Consider the following 16,680-nt stretch of genomic DNA (forward strand, 5'->3'; position numbering starts at 1 on the left):
ATGTATTCACTGCTCTCAGCCTGCACTTGCCTGTAAGGATTATGGCATATTTAAATATATTTTTTATTTTTTTTAATTTTTAAAAAATTGTGGGTTTTTGTGGTTTTTTTTTTAAACTTTTATTTTGGAGGCTCCGGTTGCATTTTCCTTGCAATCAGGTGGTAATCGGGACCTGAGCCTTTTTATAAGCAGAGCATCGCTCTGCGCCCTTTAAAGAATTGCAAACAAAAACAAAGCAAAAAAAAAATCAACTTTAACCATTTCACCGCATCATTTTGATCTTTTGTTGCTTTTTTTTTTCTCCTCTCCAGATGTTTACATTTCCTGCTGCTGTGCTTTCAGGTACAGGTACGTGTCTTTTCTGTCCTCTTTCGCTTTTGGTTGTAAAATAGAAACAAAGGCGGCGTGCTGACCTCGGAGTGCCAGGCAGTTTTGGCTAGGGCTTTCACTTTTTTCCGTCTAGTTTTTATAGCCGTATTAAACGGATCCCCGCACCAGATGCCGGAGTGTCACTTGCGCAGGGAAGGGGCTGCCCCTCTCGCCGAGCTCCTCTCCCGCGGGCGCGGGCGCGGGCCGGGGCGCAGCCGGGTGCGCCGGTAGCCGGCCGTAGCGGGATCCTCTGGAGTGCATTAGCCTGGCTAATGATGTGAGAGGGAGTGTAGGACTCTCCTCCTTGCACAATGTTGATTGATGCACTTGCCTTGGAAGAGTAGGCGCTCTCCTGGTCGCCCTCCTTTTTTTGGGTTTGTTGGTTTTTTGTTTTTTTTTTTTCTTTTCCCCTCCTAAGGAACTTACTCCCAAAAACTGATACTTTGAAAAACACGAGTTTCCCTAGCCAGGAGAAGGAGACTGCGTGCTCCCTCCCCATTATTCAGTAGAGAGCCGTCCAAGTCAGATCCTGCCTTTGATCCTGCCTCGGCAGGAATGGAGCGGTTGGAGGAACACCCTGAGTGGCGAGGCTCTGCAGCCCGGGTGCCTGCGGCACGGGGATGGTGGCTGGGGGTGCCGGGACACCCGCTACCCCCCAACTGCCCCGGGACCACGCACCTCCCTGGGATGGGGCTTCTGGCTGGGCATCCCGGAGCAGACCCACCTGTGGGGCTGGGCAGAGCAGGTGCCGCTGCCCCGGTGGGTCCTGACCCCCATCCCGCTGGGGCTGGGGGACGCTTGTGCCACCCCCTTGGCCCCGCGCTGGGCTTTGGCCCGGATTGCACCTGCTCACCCTCTCGCGGGTACCCGACGGCAGCGAGGGATGGACCTGGAGAAGCACAGCCCCGCAGCCTGGGTGGGGGCTCCATCCCTCTGGCCAAGCTAAAACCCAAACCAGCCCCAGCCCCTACTCCCCTACCCCTGAAAAAAAATCCCCGGTCACATTTTTTTTTCATTCCCCTCTGAAAACTGCAGCTCGAACCTAACACCAGCAGAGCCTCCCTTCGGCGGAGCAGCCTCCTCATCAGGAGAGGATCCACAGCTGTAAATTACCCTGCGGTTGGAAGGCGTTTGCTGTATTTCTCCGGTGCGTTTTGGTTTTTTTTCAAGCCCGAGGAATAACAGGCTGCGTAGGGCTCGCAGCAACGGCACCCTTTGCAGCAGGGAGACATTTTTTTGCGCTTGTGCGGTAACTGAAGTTAATCAGCCCTCCAGCCCCCTCCCTCTCCCCCTCCCTTTGGTGCTTTTAGTGAATCAGAAAAAGTTTGGCTGGCTGCCTGGAAAGCACTTGCTAAAATCTGATCTCTTACTTCAGCAGCCTTAAAACTTGGGAAGTTATTGGCATTTATACAGTTGGAGCTTGCAGGCTTCCAAAGCAATAAAATAATAATAATAAAAAAAAAGCTCTGTGCTCTGGTGCTATTAGAACCATACTTGCTTCATTTCGTGCTGATTTTGCAGCGTTTTGCGGGATTTGAGGCGGGATTCGCTGCGGACGGGCACTGCGGAGGTGTCCTGGGCCACGGCTGGAGGGGCAGCAGATCGTGCTGGGTGTTACACTGAGAGGCGAGCTCTTTCGGCGATTAGCGTTGGGAGCCAAAACATTAGATTAGTCATACTCAAGGGCCTTCGAGTGAGTGTTTACAGTATTAATGGTAGATGAAAAGATGTGAATGCTGTAAGTTTTTATTGCCCATTTTGTTACACTTTCTTTCTGGATTTATTCACGGGATTACATGTTTTGAGCCTGAATGGGAGCGAGGGATTATAGGATTTCTTTTATAATGATCAGTTTGGGTAGGAGTTAGCCTTTGGTGAACTGGAGTAAATTAATGCATCACTTAGGTTTAATATTTATTTAGGCTAAAGGAAGTTGTTTAGTTTTGCTTAAAGGGCTCTGTGTTGTATTGGGGAGATTTAAGACTGCCTGAAATGGATTATATTCTGAGGCCACCATTCACCCTCCCATGCAAGTCATGATCAGCAGGTCGTCCCACGTGTTAGTCTTTGAGTTATGCTCCTCTGATGCTGTTACCCTGTAGCTCTGAATGCAAAGGTAAAAATCCCTCCAGCATGTGTTGGGGCTGGAGGTATTCTGGAGTAAAATGGTCCAGAATCTCACGTATTTTGTACCTTCTGTATCTATGTTACTCGGGTACAAAGACTGTGGCGTGTTGGTGTGCATGCTGCCTGCAGTTAGGTGGTATGGTAGCTCAGCTGCTGGCTAAAAGCTTTCTTGCAGACGCTGTGCCCACCTCTGCAGCCACCCGTAGGTGACCCCGTGGGGTGTGGTGTCACCTGTGGGTGGGTTGTGGCAGCCCTGGAGAAGCATCGCGTGGCCTGGACCGTGGGGAGGTTGTCGGGATGGGAGTTTTTAGGAGCAGGATTTAGACTCCTGGACGAGTCAGACTCCTCCAGGGCTTTGCTGTTGGGTGACATTTCCACCAAGGGACACCCGGGAATAGCACGTGGCAGGTTAGAGGGGGAGCGCTGCTGGAGCACAGGTGATGGGTGCTGGTGGCTGCATGCTGGCACGCCATGAGGCAGCTCTGTACCTTCCAGAGCTGTGAGGAGGACATCTCGTTCTGTGGTCCCTTCTCCTGTGGCAGCAGTGTCCCTGTCTTGTTTTGTTCTCTTGCATCTTGGGATGTTCCTTTGCTGCTCAGGGTTGTTTCAGTCGCCAAGGCAGCAGGGACACTGGATATCCTTGGGGACACTGGAGAGATTAATTTATTTATGCAGGTTGTTCTTACGGATGCCCTTTCTCTGCTGGTTACTAAACTCTCCCTCTATCACTTATCTTGAGCATCCTTCAGTTTAATTCTCCTGCTGCTTTCTCATACTTCCAGGAGCAATTTGTCCTCTATATGCTTTTTCCCTCTGTATGTCCCGGGGTGTTTTTGGGTTTAGCTTTGGACTCAGTCCCTGCTCTTCATGCAGGTGAGAAATCCCAGGAGCACCGTGTGTGGATGGAGGGGATCTCCTATGCTGTGCTGGCTCTGGCAGCCCTGGTGGCCCTTAGGACATAAGGGTTGGGGACATGGGACCTCAGGAGCTCAGAGGTTCTCCTTTTCCAGGTCAAGTGGGGGCTGGAGGCAGCTTTGGTGTAGATTGAGTAGGATGTGAGGTTTTGGGTGCTGCCCTGGTTTGCAAGAGCTTCCATCTCTTCTGCCTCTGGGCCGCCTCCAGCACATAGTCAGCTGGAGTTTGGAGTGAAGCCGGCATGGGCTGCCCCGGCCATGCTGCAGAGCAGAGGCTGATGCTGCTTCAGCCTCTTCCCTGCCCTGATAAACCTCAGCGTGTTCTTCTACATGAAGTTCATCTGTCTTAGATTATGAAGAGGTCTCTGATAGGGCCAAATCCTTTGCTTTTATGGCTCTTGTAGGTTAAGATCCAGCTTTGGAATCTGATCCAGAAGCAAACAGGAGGTCAGAGAAGCACACGCAAGGCAGCACCGGGCTATTTTCACATCTGCTGGTGTTGTGTAAGAGGAAGGCTGCTGTGCACCATGCCAATAGCAACTTATGTTTCTCCTAAGCTCCTGTGCAGCGACAGACCGTTATTGTTTGGGGCTCTGTAAAGTGAGACACAGAGAAGTGTTGCTTCCACACGTTCAGTGAGCCAGATCCTGCGGTCTGGCGAAGCTGTGCGCAGCACATGTCAGCGGCGTGAGCCTGCTGAGCGGCTCCCTCCCCTCTCCCTGTCTGCTCTTCCGCAGCTGTCCTCCCCAGGGGTGGTTGGATGCGAGTGCCACCAAATGGCATCGGGAACCCTGTTGTGGACAAGACAGAATGTGGTCCTTGTCACAGTCCAGCTTGCCTGGCCACGGGGCTTCTGGCCGCCCCTTCTGCAGGCATGAAGTCATGCTGGAGTCACGGGTCCCTGCTCGTCCTGCCCTCACCCTCCTGGCAGCAGCGCTGGTGGCCGGCTCCGAAGGCAGGGTGCTGGGCTGCACGGCCCCAGTGGGGTTATCCTCATGCCTACCCTCCCTGTGGATGGGCGCCCACCTGTCCACCTCTCCTTGGGGTGACACGAGCATCTGTCTTGAGATGGCAGCCAAGGGTGTGTGTGCTGCCAGGGGGCGGCTGCTCTGGGACTTGGGCATCACTGCATCGCTCCTGAAGCCCACGCTGTGCGATAGGGTGGGCGCTGATTGGATGCAGCGTACAGCTCCTTGCAGCAAAGCCCTGCATGCCGGGACTCGGCGGGGGCCCGGCGCCCTGCGGCCCCCAGGCTGGCAGGTGCTGTGCTTGCCATCTCTGCTCAGCCTGTCCCCCACTGAGTCCTTAGCACAGCACCCCCGTGCCGGCATCCGCCTTCTGCTCCACGCGGGTGTCTGAACCCCCTCAGATGAAGGTCGCGCTCCTCCTTCAGAACATCTGAAGTGAGTTACACTTCCCAGCCCTGTCTTGCTGTGGTTCCTGCCTCGCTGCAACGCCCGCCTGAGCTGGCCCAACCTGCGCTCGTGTGGGGCTGCTACCACACAGGCTGTAGTAGTGATGCTGTGAAGGACAAAATATGGCAAAAGTGGTCTGGGAAAGGCTGGGGAGTTTTCTGTTGATTTTTCTAATCACAGCTAATTTAATAATTAGGCAGTGAAAAGACAAGAGAAACTGCATAAGCAAAGCTTGATTTAATTAGAGGAGGAGGAGTTTGGTGATGTTGATGAAGTGCATGACGCTATCACGGGCTGGAGCTGATGAGATGGTCTACGGCTCTGGGTCTGTGTTGCTGCTGCTGGACTCATGCAGCAGATGCAGTGCTTGCTGGTGTGGCTCTGCTAGTCTGCAACCCACAGAGACAGGGTTTGCTTGCACATTAAATCATTTGTTCCTGTTTAAAACCCCCTTGCTCTCCAGGAAACGACTGTGCTGCTTGGCAGAAGGGATTTTTATTCCTCCTGCTGACAAATTGCACCCCAGTCTACAAATTGTTGTGTCCTGAAGCTGCCCCTTGTGCCCTGCTTCTGCCTCCTGGTCTTTGGAGAGCTCAGGCTCATGGAGGAAGAGGAGACTCATTGGAGCAGTTGCCATGGGCTGGAGGGGGGAAGCCTATGGGTTCTCCTATGGGAGAATCGAGGCTGAGATTAGCATGGTGTGAGTGCATATGTGGGTCTTGCTCCTACACAGATGGGGGTACGCAGCCTGTGCCCCCCACAGTGGCTGCTGGCTGCCTGCACTGGGCGCATGCTTCCTTTGCTTCCCACAGTCCCCAGCCTTTCAATGTGCTGGGACAGGTCCTCTGCCAGAAGACCCCTCAAAGCAGGAAGATTTGCAACGACAAAGTCAGTCAGAAACAAAAGTGAACTCCTTCAGCATTTGGGGGCTTAAGCATTTTTGGGGTGGGTTGTGGCAATGGGCCGCAAAGCAGAGCAGCTGATTGGAGGCTTTGACCTGCACACCTGCATGCATTGCAGTTTGACTTCTCAGAGCTGTAGAGATGTCCAAAATGCTTCTGAGTAACAGAGAAGGACTCACGTGTTGTTGAGGAGAGCGTGTAGAAGGGTATAATAGGTGCAGGGTTCAGATTTCCCCTGTTTGAGATAACTGGCTGCATTGTGTTTGTTTAATTTCTGTTTAGCTTTTCTTATTGCACCTGGCATGTCCAAGACTGGACGGAGGCGAGCAATGCTGGGTTCGGAGCAGTGCTGGGTTTTGCAGGAGGGTGCCTGCTCAAACCCCACTTGTTTTATGCTTGTAGAGCAGCTTGCCCATAGTGTAGAGAGGCAGGAAAGAAAAGAGCGGAACAGGCAAAGAGTGAGACTTCCCAAGCCCTGCCAGTGTATTTGGGACGTGGTGATGCAGCTGGTGGCAGGTCCTTTGGCAAGGGGGAGGCGGGAGTGACTCCTGAGGGCTTCTGGGTGCTCAGGTAGGATGAACAGTGTTGGGGGGACTCAGGTGGCCACTCAGAATATTTGATTTTGCTGATAGCATCAGACTGGTCAGCCGGACGAGTGGATATCTCCCTCCTCTGCAGGAGTCTGAGCTCAAGAGAAAGACTCCCCTGGGGGTGAAAATAATTTTTTTTTGATCTATAATGCTACTTCCCGGATCCTTGGGAGTATTTTTATGGGTCTCTTCCTTTCCTTAGAAGCTGGGAAAACCCCTGTTGCTCACTCTCCTCCCTCCACACTTGCTGAGCAATAACTGCTTTTACTTTGATTCTCCCCAGATACAGACACTTTAGATATCAGTTGTGATAACAACAGGTGAAGAATGTGTTCAGGGAACAGCGTGATTTAAAAAGGAAAAAAGGGAGTGGCTGCTGTTGGTGCCTGGGCTGGGAGATGTGAGGCCAGGGCCTTTGCCTCATGTCTCTGCAACCTGCTCCGGTCACACCATGCGTGCTGGGGAGGCTGGAAGCTGTGGGCACAGGGGAGTGCACAGCCCTGACAGGGCTGGCAGGCAGGAGCCCACCAGATGCTGCCAAGAGAGATGCTTTGCTGCAAAGTGTGACCTTCCCATGCTCTGCTGCTAAGACCAGGGGGGCTTCCACATGGGAATCTGCGGCCCTGACAGGTCTGAACCTTATGGGTTTTTTTTTCCTTCCCTGGGTTTTTGTGTTTTGATCACCCACTGTGCCGTAACAGCAGGTACAACCAGAAATTATGCAAAGCTGTGCATTACGCTGCCTACCTGGTATGTCGCTTCTGTGTCCTGGTACCTCTCCAGATGTCCATGGAGGATTAGGCATCCAGTGAAGCAGCTGGAGGAAAAGTAAGAAAAAAAAATAAAATAGAAAAGACCGTCTGGCTCTGCCAAAGTATTTTCCTATTGGCATTCAGCAGCCTCACCATAGCATGAAGAGAAAGAAAGGGGAACAGAGAGAGGAAGGAGGAGGCTTAGCCTGTCATGGTCTGCATGTTTCCCTTTGTGCGAGCTCCTTGCCGTGCTGGGGGCTGCTGGGGGCTGCGGTGGGTGGGAGCTGACGTGCCAATCTTCCCCACTTGGCCAGGGGCAGGCTGCGGGGTTGTGCCCCTGGCGCTGGCTCACCAGCTCGCTTCCATGCGGGCCTGGGCTCCCCGGTCAGTGCTCTGACACCTCCCTGCCTGTTTTGCCTGCCCAAACAGCTGGGTTTCAGCTAAACTACAGGGCAGTGTTTTCCACGTAGTGACAGCACATCCTCCCCTGGCACAGCACTTTGCCAAACCTTTGCTAAACTCCCTCCCACCCTGCTTGCTGCACACATTTGCTTTTTCAGGAGGTTATCTGCTTTATTCTGCTGCAGCCAGTGGAAAAGGGATCGTGCTGCCAGGAAATCTGAAATGCCTTTAACATACTGACCTTAGAGTGCCGCATCTAACAGCATCCTCCTGCATGTAGCTCCTGTCTCAGTGTGGTGTTTCTGCTTCGTGGCTGTAGCTGAGTGTGTGCCCGTCGAGCCTGCTGGCGATGCTGGCTGAGGTGAACTTTGCTTTGGAGGCAAGCTGGGAGCAAAGGGGGAAAATCTGAGACTTTGTTGTTGGGTAATCACAGCCCCAGCCTGGGGGGCAGTTGAAATGGGACAGAAAGAGGGCAGTGGGGAACAGTCCAGCAGGTCCTGCTTGCTGCCACATGGCTGGTAATGATGGGAGAGGAGACAGAGCCTGGCCCTTGGGCTCCCCCCATGCCGAGATGAAAGGTGAGACAGTGCCTGCCTGGGTTCATCAGAGCACACGGAGTGCTGGGGCTTGCCCAGGCAGAGGCAGAGCCCCAGGCAGTGGCCAGGCTGAGGGGCCTGATCCTGCAAACAACGGGGGGACAGCACTGAGGGGAAGCAGAGTGGTGAGGGGCTGGCTGTGCCCTGTGATTCCTCTGTTGATGTTCATAATCCAAATCACATTGAGAATGATGAATGCTAAACCTTGGTGAAGGTCTCAGGGAACTGCATATTGCATGGATACAAATACCGAATGCAGCAGTTGATACTGGATTGCTCTTCCTACAAGGTATTTCCAGCACTCCTTATTCCTCCTGGTTCCTTTTTCTCCTGCTGCATGTTTCAAATCCCATTATTTCCTGCTAAAATACTATCTTTGGCATAATTTTTAAGGACAGCTTGTTAAAAAGCTGTTGTATCTTTTGGAATACCCTGAGCTGCTCTTCTGCAGAAATCCAGAATTAACAGAAAAATGCAGGGAGCAGTGGCAAGCCTGGTAATAACTGGGCTTGCAGCATGTGTGCTAGGTGACCATGGGCACATGGTTGGTGGGATATGAAGCCCAGGGAATATAAATTGGAAAATGGGATGAAGGACACTATTGATAGAAAGGCATTTTGCTGCTTCTCTGTTGCTGTTAACCCCTTTGAAGAGGTCTGGAAAGCTGATTGCTGTGATCGCAGGGGTTTCCTCACCTGCAGGTGGGACTGGGGTCGCCTCCTTCCCTGCAGACCCTGGGCAATCCATGAACCCTGCTGCTCCTTGGGCTTCTCCCGTCAAATTGTCAGGTCCAAACCTGAGCAGATGCTAATACTTATGTTCCCAAGTTAGGTTCAAACCATAGGTAGAACTGGACTCAGTTACAGGAATGTACAAGCTAACAGCGAGTGGGGTGCGCACTCCAATTCCAGCCATGATTTCCAACTGCAAAATGAAAGCTGGTTTTGACCCCTTTAAGCTGCCAGGCCTTAAGGTTACAATCCTGTATGAGTCGCATCAGTCCCTCCATGTGAGGCTGTACTGTAAGATTGCATGGTGCAGTGCGGTATTGATTATCTGTAAAATAAATTATGATGTATGTAGTGCAGGTTTCTGACCCTGTGGTCATGACCTCGCGGTGATTGGGGAGACTTCCGACCAGCTGAGATCAGAATAGCAAACAGCCCCCCAGAAATCAATAGGAAAACTGGCAGGTCTGATTTTTGGGGCCTTTTACAGGAATAATGTGCGATGCTGTGTACACATGGCATTTTTATCCTGGGGAACAGGCAGTTCTACAAACTTCACCTGGAATTAAATGTGAAATTCTGTGTTGGGTGTTCTGCTGTGTGGCAAGCCAGCCTAACCACGGGGCAGTCAGGGATGGAAGGCTTTGCAGTGTAAAAGGGAGCGTGTGTGTTTCTACGTTGGGGTTTTCAGTGATGAGCAAAGCTGGTATGTCTCAGGTTGGAAGGGAGGAGTGAGGGCAGCTCTGCCGGGCAGCACTGGCCAGTCCCAGTCGGGATCTGCAGGGCAGGCATGGAGGGTCTGCCCTGCTTATATTGTGTATTTATTTTGTGAGTTTGATATAGCATTATCTCAGTCCCTACAGGAGAACTCTTCTGACCTGCAAGCCAAACTGACCATTTTGTGGCAACAATGATAGCTAGATTGTGGGGCTGAATTTTGAGAGATGTGCAGATGCCTGCAGATGTGGATGTGGTGAATGAGGCACCTGGTCCAGTGCTTTGCTACACTTACACAGGTTAGCGGGGCAACCCCAGCAAAGCACTGGAGCAGGCATCTCATTCACCACAGCCACATCTGGTGCAGGATGTGATGGGGGAACGGGACTGGGCTGCTCTGAGGCACCCTGAGAGCATCTTCCTCGTTTCTGATCCCGCTAGTGTGAGCATCACTGCGGTGTCTCCAGCTCATGGGCTGGCCAGGCTGCGTTGGCTGATTTGGAGAGAGAGCAAATGAATGGGAATAGTCTGAAAGAGAGGCAGAGGACTTGGTTTTGCACTGTTTATGTTAGAAGAGTAGGTAATATGAATTTAATTGCCATTTGAATTTAACAAAGGAGAAAATGGAATTTGTGCAGTTTTCATTTCCTTCTGGGAGCCTGATTTCCCCAGCGTGCACCATCCCTGTGTGTGCCAAGAAGCTGAACAACACCAGGTTAAGTTGTGGCGTTTCAGTTCTAAAGAAAATCTTTGCTAACTCTGACACAGTGCCAGCAAGGCTGAGCTTGCAAAGCTGCTTTGTTAGCCGTGTGGTGGGCCTGGGGAGGTGGGGAGCTGTAGGCATTCCCAGACCAAATGGGAGCTATAGGCATTCCCAGACCAAACGGGGAACTGTGCGTACTGCTTCACTGGCCCCATTTGTGTGCTGGGCGCCTGCAGGGCTCCTGCAGGTCCTCTTTCAGAAGGATGCTTGGGGAGCAGGGGATGGGGATGTCTGGACCGAGGAACAGTGCTGTCAAGCATCCCGGAGCTGTGGGCACCATTGCCGGTGGTTCAGAGAAGGGGCTGTTGAGGAATCTCCAGCTTCATGTCATAAGGTCTCCTTTCCGTGTGTGCCCACAGCTGGCCTGAATTTCCACCCAGCAGCATTTTTTCCCACTACTGGTGACTGGTGATGGGTGCAGCAAAGCATGTTGGACTCTGCCTGGTACCCACAAGCTGCGTGGGGATGCGGGAGCCCAGACCCTGGAAGGTGATTGTAAAGCCTCCTTTTCTTTTTTCTTCTCTTTAAAATGTTTCAGAAAGGATTTATTTTCCAAAAAATGTTGAGAATTTTTCCCTGAAAATGGGAAACCTGCAATCTCAGTTAATTAAGACCAAATGAAACTTTTTCCTAGCTCAACAAAGCAGAAAGATAAGAAATCCTATTTGTCTGGCATTTGCAGTGTAAAGATTTCCACGCAGGAGCGCAGCTAATACAGATCAGTACAAATCTTCTATTAGAAAACAAACTGTGCTTTTCATTTCTGGCCCTAGGCTCACATGTTTGTTATATCTGATCCTGAAGGCAGATTGACAGTTCGGTTTGGATTAAATTCAACACATGGTTTATGCCATACTTTTGATAAGGCTCAATATTAATCTGATTTTTTTTTTTTTGTGCAGTCTTTAGTACATGAGCAGCAGAACTGTCCATTTCTAGGAATATTTTCACAGTGAAACTATTGAGGAATTTATATCTGGAGGGAAGATGAAATTACTGATTTTAAAAACTCAAGATCTCAAGTAAAGTTGAAATCCTTTAACTGCAGGCAGTAAGCTTACACGATCCAGGCAGGTTTTAGCTATTTTATTAACTGATATAAAGAGCATTTTCTTTAAATATCTTTGGAAGGCAGCAGAGGAGGAGACTGGCTCACGCAGAGGGACCAGAGCAGGTTCCTGTACTTGTACCACCAGCATCAGCTTACAGTTCTGGTTAGCTGGGAATGGAGATAGTCACTGTTTGCACCTTTACATGCTTGTGAGTGCAGGTTTGTTCATGGGAAAAACAGGCATTACCACTGCCCACTGGTTCCCTGAATGACCTCATGCAGCACGTCCCAAAGATGGGCTTTTCGGTACATTGGACCATTAGGTACAGTTACTTATTTGTATAGTATATATTTATTCTGTTCATAAAGGGGCTTCACTCTCCAAAGCTGGTGTCTTTCGTAATTTCCCTGTTCCCTAGAAAGAAAGTGGGGAAAAAAGGTGGAAGACTTGGGAATGGGGAGGACCGAAGGAAAAGAGAGAAGAGGCAAAGGAGGAATTATTGTTGCCTTTGAACTCTGTGGCTCAGCAGTTGTGTGCCTGGAAACCCGACTGCAAAGCTTTGTGTCTGTTCTCACTGTAGGATGCAACAATGTGTTGTGGCTAATTCTGGGCCACCTCCACCTCCAATGCACACATGGCAACCTGAAAATGTGGTTATTTTATTGGGTGTGAAGTTGGTCCCAAAGTTTGTCTTTGGTGCTTGAAGATAACCGGTGCCAGCAGGACCTGTCCGTTGGTTGTACAGTGCTAGAACCAAGCACTGGAAAAGCTCTGACTTGACAGTGATGCTGAAAGCAACTGAGATCCTTATCCCAGCTAAATATTAACTTCATAAAAAATTAAATTAATGGAGATGGAGATGAACATTGCCTGGATCTGCATTCATTTGATGCTGCGTCCAGCAGCAAGTTGCACCCAGCGAGGTGCTTAGGTGAGCTCTCCTCTTGAGTGATGGAGCTCCTGGGGCGTGTGTCTCAGGATGAAGTCCTTGTTTCTCAGCAAGACAGTGCAAGTTCCCTACATCCATCCATGTTGGGTGAGCCGCAGATCTCCAGCCTCAAACGGAAAATGTGTGTTTGCACAATTAGCGTGGCCCCTTCCTTCCCTGGGAGCGGAATGGTTTATTGATTGCTCTGGCCCACTCGCCCCCACCTATTCAGCAATAATGACCCTTCCACCCCAACTCTAAATCATCCCAGCGTGCCTCACCCATAAGCCCTCTAATCTTTTTGGGTTGTTGTTGGTATTTATGCTCGTGGAGGTTTATGATCTGTCGTCGCTGGCTGCTGAAATGCTTTATTTATCCATATGCTGGGCCACACAGGGAGCGTCCTTATTCTGGTATCATGTTCAGGATGCTGTAGTTAAGGTTTGTGTCAGCACTTCCATGCACAAACCTTGTTATTCAGGGGTTTTGCAACTCCGTGGAAAAGAAAACCAGAGACCTGGCACAGCGAGGGGAGGCTCAGAGGCATACATGAAAGCCCAACAACCCACTGCCCATTTAGGGATTATTAGATGGGCAGCCTCTTTCCTTGAGGAAAATAGCCAAAAACATCCTCCTCTGGTTTCATTTTGTAAAAAGAAAACCCTCTTTTGTGTGCTTGTGTTGGTGTCTGATGGGGAAAACACAGTGAGGTAGGACACAGGCTGAAATCCTCTCTGGATACTTAAAAAATAAACATCTGGCCAATGCGGAACAAAACTGCCTTCTCTGAACAAATCGTGTGCTGCAGAGGGTGGAGGGTTTGGGGAGGGCAGCGGCTGCTCCCTGCTGCCTTGCTTCACCTGGCCCGGCCAGCAGTCTCGGCACCACAGCCCTCCGAACAGTAGGTGACGGGGTATATAAATGTGATTTATTGCCCTGTTAGTGCAGGAGCTTGTGGGCTTATAAATTACTAGGAGATTGCTTGATAATAGAGGGAGTGTGGTATAAACAGGAGAGATAATAGGGCTTGAGAATGTATTTCAAAGAACTTTTGGGGAAGGAGAAGTTTCGTGGCTGTTGGCAGATACGGGCTGATGCCTGGCTGTGGTGGAGGAAGAGCCTTTACAGACCAACCCATCTGGGATATTTTTTTTATTGCTCCCTCTTAACAGCTGATGGATTTTGTGGGCGCTCCATGGAGCAGCCTGGAGCAGAGTTGATAAGTCAGAGTGAAAATGCTCGCAGAGCCCGTTAGCCCAAGACAGCAGGCTGGGAATTGCAGTGGGGGTAACTTGTTTAAGCAGAATTGATCGGCCACTTGTGTCTGCAGGCAGGAGCAGGCAGTGATGATGTATGCTCTGGCTTCCTCAGAAAGGGGACACTGGCAGCAGGGTTTTTATAATGGGAAGCCGGGAATGCCAAATAGAGGCTCAACCCTTTTGTTAGCAGGTACCAAGCTGGTGTGAATGGCAGCTCTATGTTACTGCTCCAAAGCCCTTTTTCTCATCTCTGGGCTGGTGCCAGCAGGTATTGCAGCACCTCACCGCGAGTAGCTGAGGGGACTGTGCCACTGTGCATGGCAGCGTGCAGCAGGCTGAAAGCAGCAGCGATGGTACAGGAGCATCATTTGGGGAGGGCATTAGTGCATTGGGAGGTACAGAAATACATCTCCTCAAACATGCCCTTGGGCTGGGTCCAGGGGATGCCCAGCTTTCATGCTTACCTCCCTCTCAGTCCTTGGTTTGCTGACCACCTTTGTCGGGGCATGAGGAAGGGGTCAGCAGCTTCTCTGTGGGCTTGTGAGAGCACTGGGCTTGATGAGGAGCATCTTGGGTGCCAACACAGAAATAGAGGTGGTTCCCGTCTCCTCTGTTTTCCCTTGAAGCTTTTGGAGCTGGCTTTATGTCTTCTTCACTGAACGTGAACTTCTGAGACATTTTTGAACATCTTGGTGTCTTATGTTGAGGATGCTTTCGGTGTGAAATCATGCTCCTGGAAGCTCTGTAGCATGTTACTGTGTGGCCTCTCAGACCATGGTTTCAGGTAGGGCCATGCTGGGCAAATGATGGGAAATGGAAAAGGTGGTTGTTAATGATGACTTTAATTGAGTTTTGCTAAATAAAAGTGAGTCTTCCCATATAAGTTGATTTGAAGAGATTTATTTGAAGTAAGTAGCACATTTTCAAAGAGAAATTCGTTCTTTCCACCTCCTATGTCAGCAGGGCTCCCACGGTGATGTGTTTGGGGTTCAGGGGACATGCAAAGAGCTCCATCCTGCCTTACAGTTCATGAAATAGATTTTGCAAGGCAAGCAAAGTATAAAGCAAGATCAAAAGAAAATACCTCCCTTTCAGAGACAAAGAAAATTTTGCATCTTATGTTTCAAATAAGTGAATTACTCCTCCAAATCATCTCTGAAAAGCCCTGTGAGAGAAATAGCTTGCAAGACTTCTGTAAATAAAGATGTTTATCATGTACATAGAAAGAGAACAAGGCAGGAGCAACTCTAATATTGCAGGTGCTTGGTCATAGTAACTTGGGGAGAGGAAAAGAAAACTAAAGTATGCAACTGAAAGTATGCAACTGAAATGGGGAAAACCTATTTGAAGGGCCAGAGGGTGCTCATCTCCATGGCTGTGAATTCACAAATTGACATTTATTTTTAGGTAATTTGTTGGCCTGCTCCACTTTTCACCCTGACTGCTCTTCCTCAGAACTGTCACCTCAGGATCTTGCCTTTAACAAGTCCCATTGGGTTCAGAGAGCTCAAGTGACTTGTTCCTGGGAGCTGGTCTCCAGGATTGTGCTGTGCTGTTGTCCCAGTTCCCTGCTCTCTCCTGTTCAGGAGCCTCCAATGGCCTTTTCAAACCTAAGCCTTCCTGTGGCACAGCAGCACCATGCATCTCTGGGCCCCTGCATGAACACAGCAGATGAATCTTACATCCCCTCTGTCCCCTTTCTGTGAATTTTGGTTTTTGATACAGCTGTGTACTTTGCTCTTTAAAAAGCAAGGGTTGTGCCCCTGGCTCTTCCAGCAGTATCCCAAGTCAGGGCTTGTCTGATAGACTGTTTGGATATGGTGGATGAAGTCCAAAGGCAGAGAATACATATCGCCAGCATCACTGACAAGTGGGAACTGGAAGTACAAAAGGAAATGCCCAGTGGTGGTTGGTATTTTATTGGGTTTTTAGACCTGAGGAGAAGTCATTGTCTCTGTAAATCATAGCTTGAACTTTGCAGTGATATTCTTCACATACAACTCCTTTTCCTGTTTTGACACTAAAAACTTTGGATCAGACTGGCAGTTGGGGAAGGGCAGGTCCACAGTGACCCCTTGTAATGCTACCATGTGTTAGACATGTTCAGCAACACCAGCCCTGCTCTCACAGGCTTTTTTCACTGGGTCAGGATGAAGGGCCTGAAGAGGCTGTCCCCCAGGCTAGGCATCCCCATCGGGTACTTAGGCTCTGAAAAAGAGATCAGCCCAGAGAGACAGGACTTTTCCCCCTCAATATCTAATACTAGCAGGCTGGTGTTTAGCAGTTTCCAGTGATGTTTTGGTAGTTTCCTTAACATGCTCTGAACCTGCAACCGTCTCCCTTCAGAGTGGTGCTGTTGGAGGCAGTAGGAGTAAAGAAGATGCTCCGTTGAGTGATGGAGAAGACAAAAATTTTAAATGTAGGAGGGGAGGGTGCAAGCTATGGGAGAGATTTTGGGTCTCAAACAGCTAATGTCAGCCAGTCCTAAAAGCAGGCATGAAAAAACTGGAGGCAGGCTTGTGGGAATGAATGCAAGGCAGAAGTGAGGTATCATCAGCACAAACATTGCCAGCAGAATGACTCCTGCAATTTCAGTAAATCCCCCGATTGGCCTCCAGTTATTGTTAGATGGATTAACCTCCCTGTCCTTGGTCACAACCATTTTCTTATATCCCAGCACTGTGTAGTGGCTGCCAAATCATGGGATGAGTGAGCAGTGACACCTGAGGAGGTCCCTTTCCCCTTGGCACCATTCCCGTGCAGGGTCACTGGGTGTTATCTTGCTAGAGTAAGCAGAAGCGGGACTGGTTGGAGCTTAGTAAAAGGTTTCCAGAGAGGAAACTTGATAGAGGAAAAGTGGCACGGGATAATTCGATAGGGTCTCCAGGCATCTCTGCTGAATCAGCTGTGTGGTTTTGGAGAAGCCACCTTTCATGTGAGATCAGTGCTTGGAGCTACTGTCCAGGGAGATAGTTGTTAGCCACATCTCTATTTTCTTTGTAAATGCCATGGAAAAAGGTGTTTTGGAAATCCTGTCCTGAGCTCATGTGCGCTGCTCGGCAGTTGCCATGTTTTACCCTAGAGGGAGTTGCTTTTCTGCAGTGGGAGCAGGGATCTGTGTGTTCCTTGGACCATGTCAGGGGACTGGGATGAAAGGAGCTACCAG

General features: G+C 50.1%; 1 protein-coding gene across 2 annotated transcripts in view; it reads left to right on the forward strand.

Moving 5' to 3' along the window:
• The window catches only part of FGF18 (fibroblast growth factor 18), a 72,662-nt gene continuing 55,982 nt past the window's right edge, over nt 1–16,680 (forward strand). Inside the window, exons 1-3 of one of the 2 annotated variants that reach the window (XM_026858173.1) lie at nt 1–32; nt 312–348; nt 1,405–1,516. Coding sequence is in view for 1 of the 2 variants with exons in the window: in XM_026858172.1 (XP_026713973.1) it covers nt 1–32; nt 312–348 (69 nt within the window). In the remaining variant the exon portion in view is untranslated. The remainder of the gene's footprint in view (nt 33–311; nt 349–1,404; nt 1,517–16,680) is intronic. The other variant, XM_026858172.1, reaches the window with a different exon arrangement.

This window comes from Athene cunicularia (assembly GCF_003259725.1).
Source record: "Athene cunicularia isolate RWA chromosome 13 unlocalized genomic scaffold, athCun1 chr13_part1, whole genome shotgun sequence".
Classification (NCBI taxonomy): domain Eukaryota; kingdom Metazoa; phylum Chordata; class Aves; order Strigiformes; family Strigidae; genus Athene; species Athene cunicularia.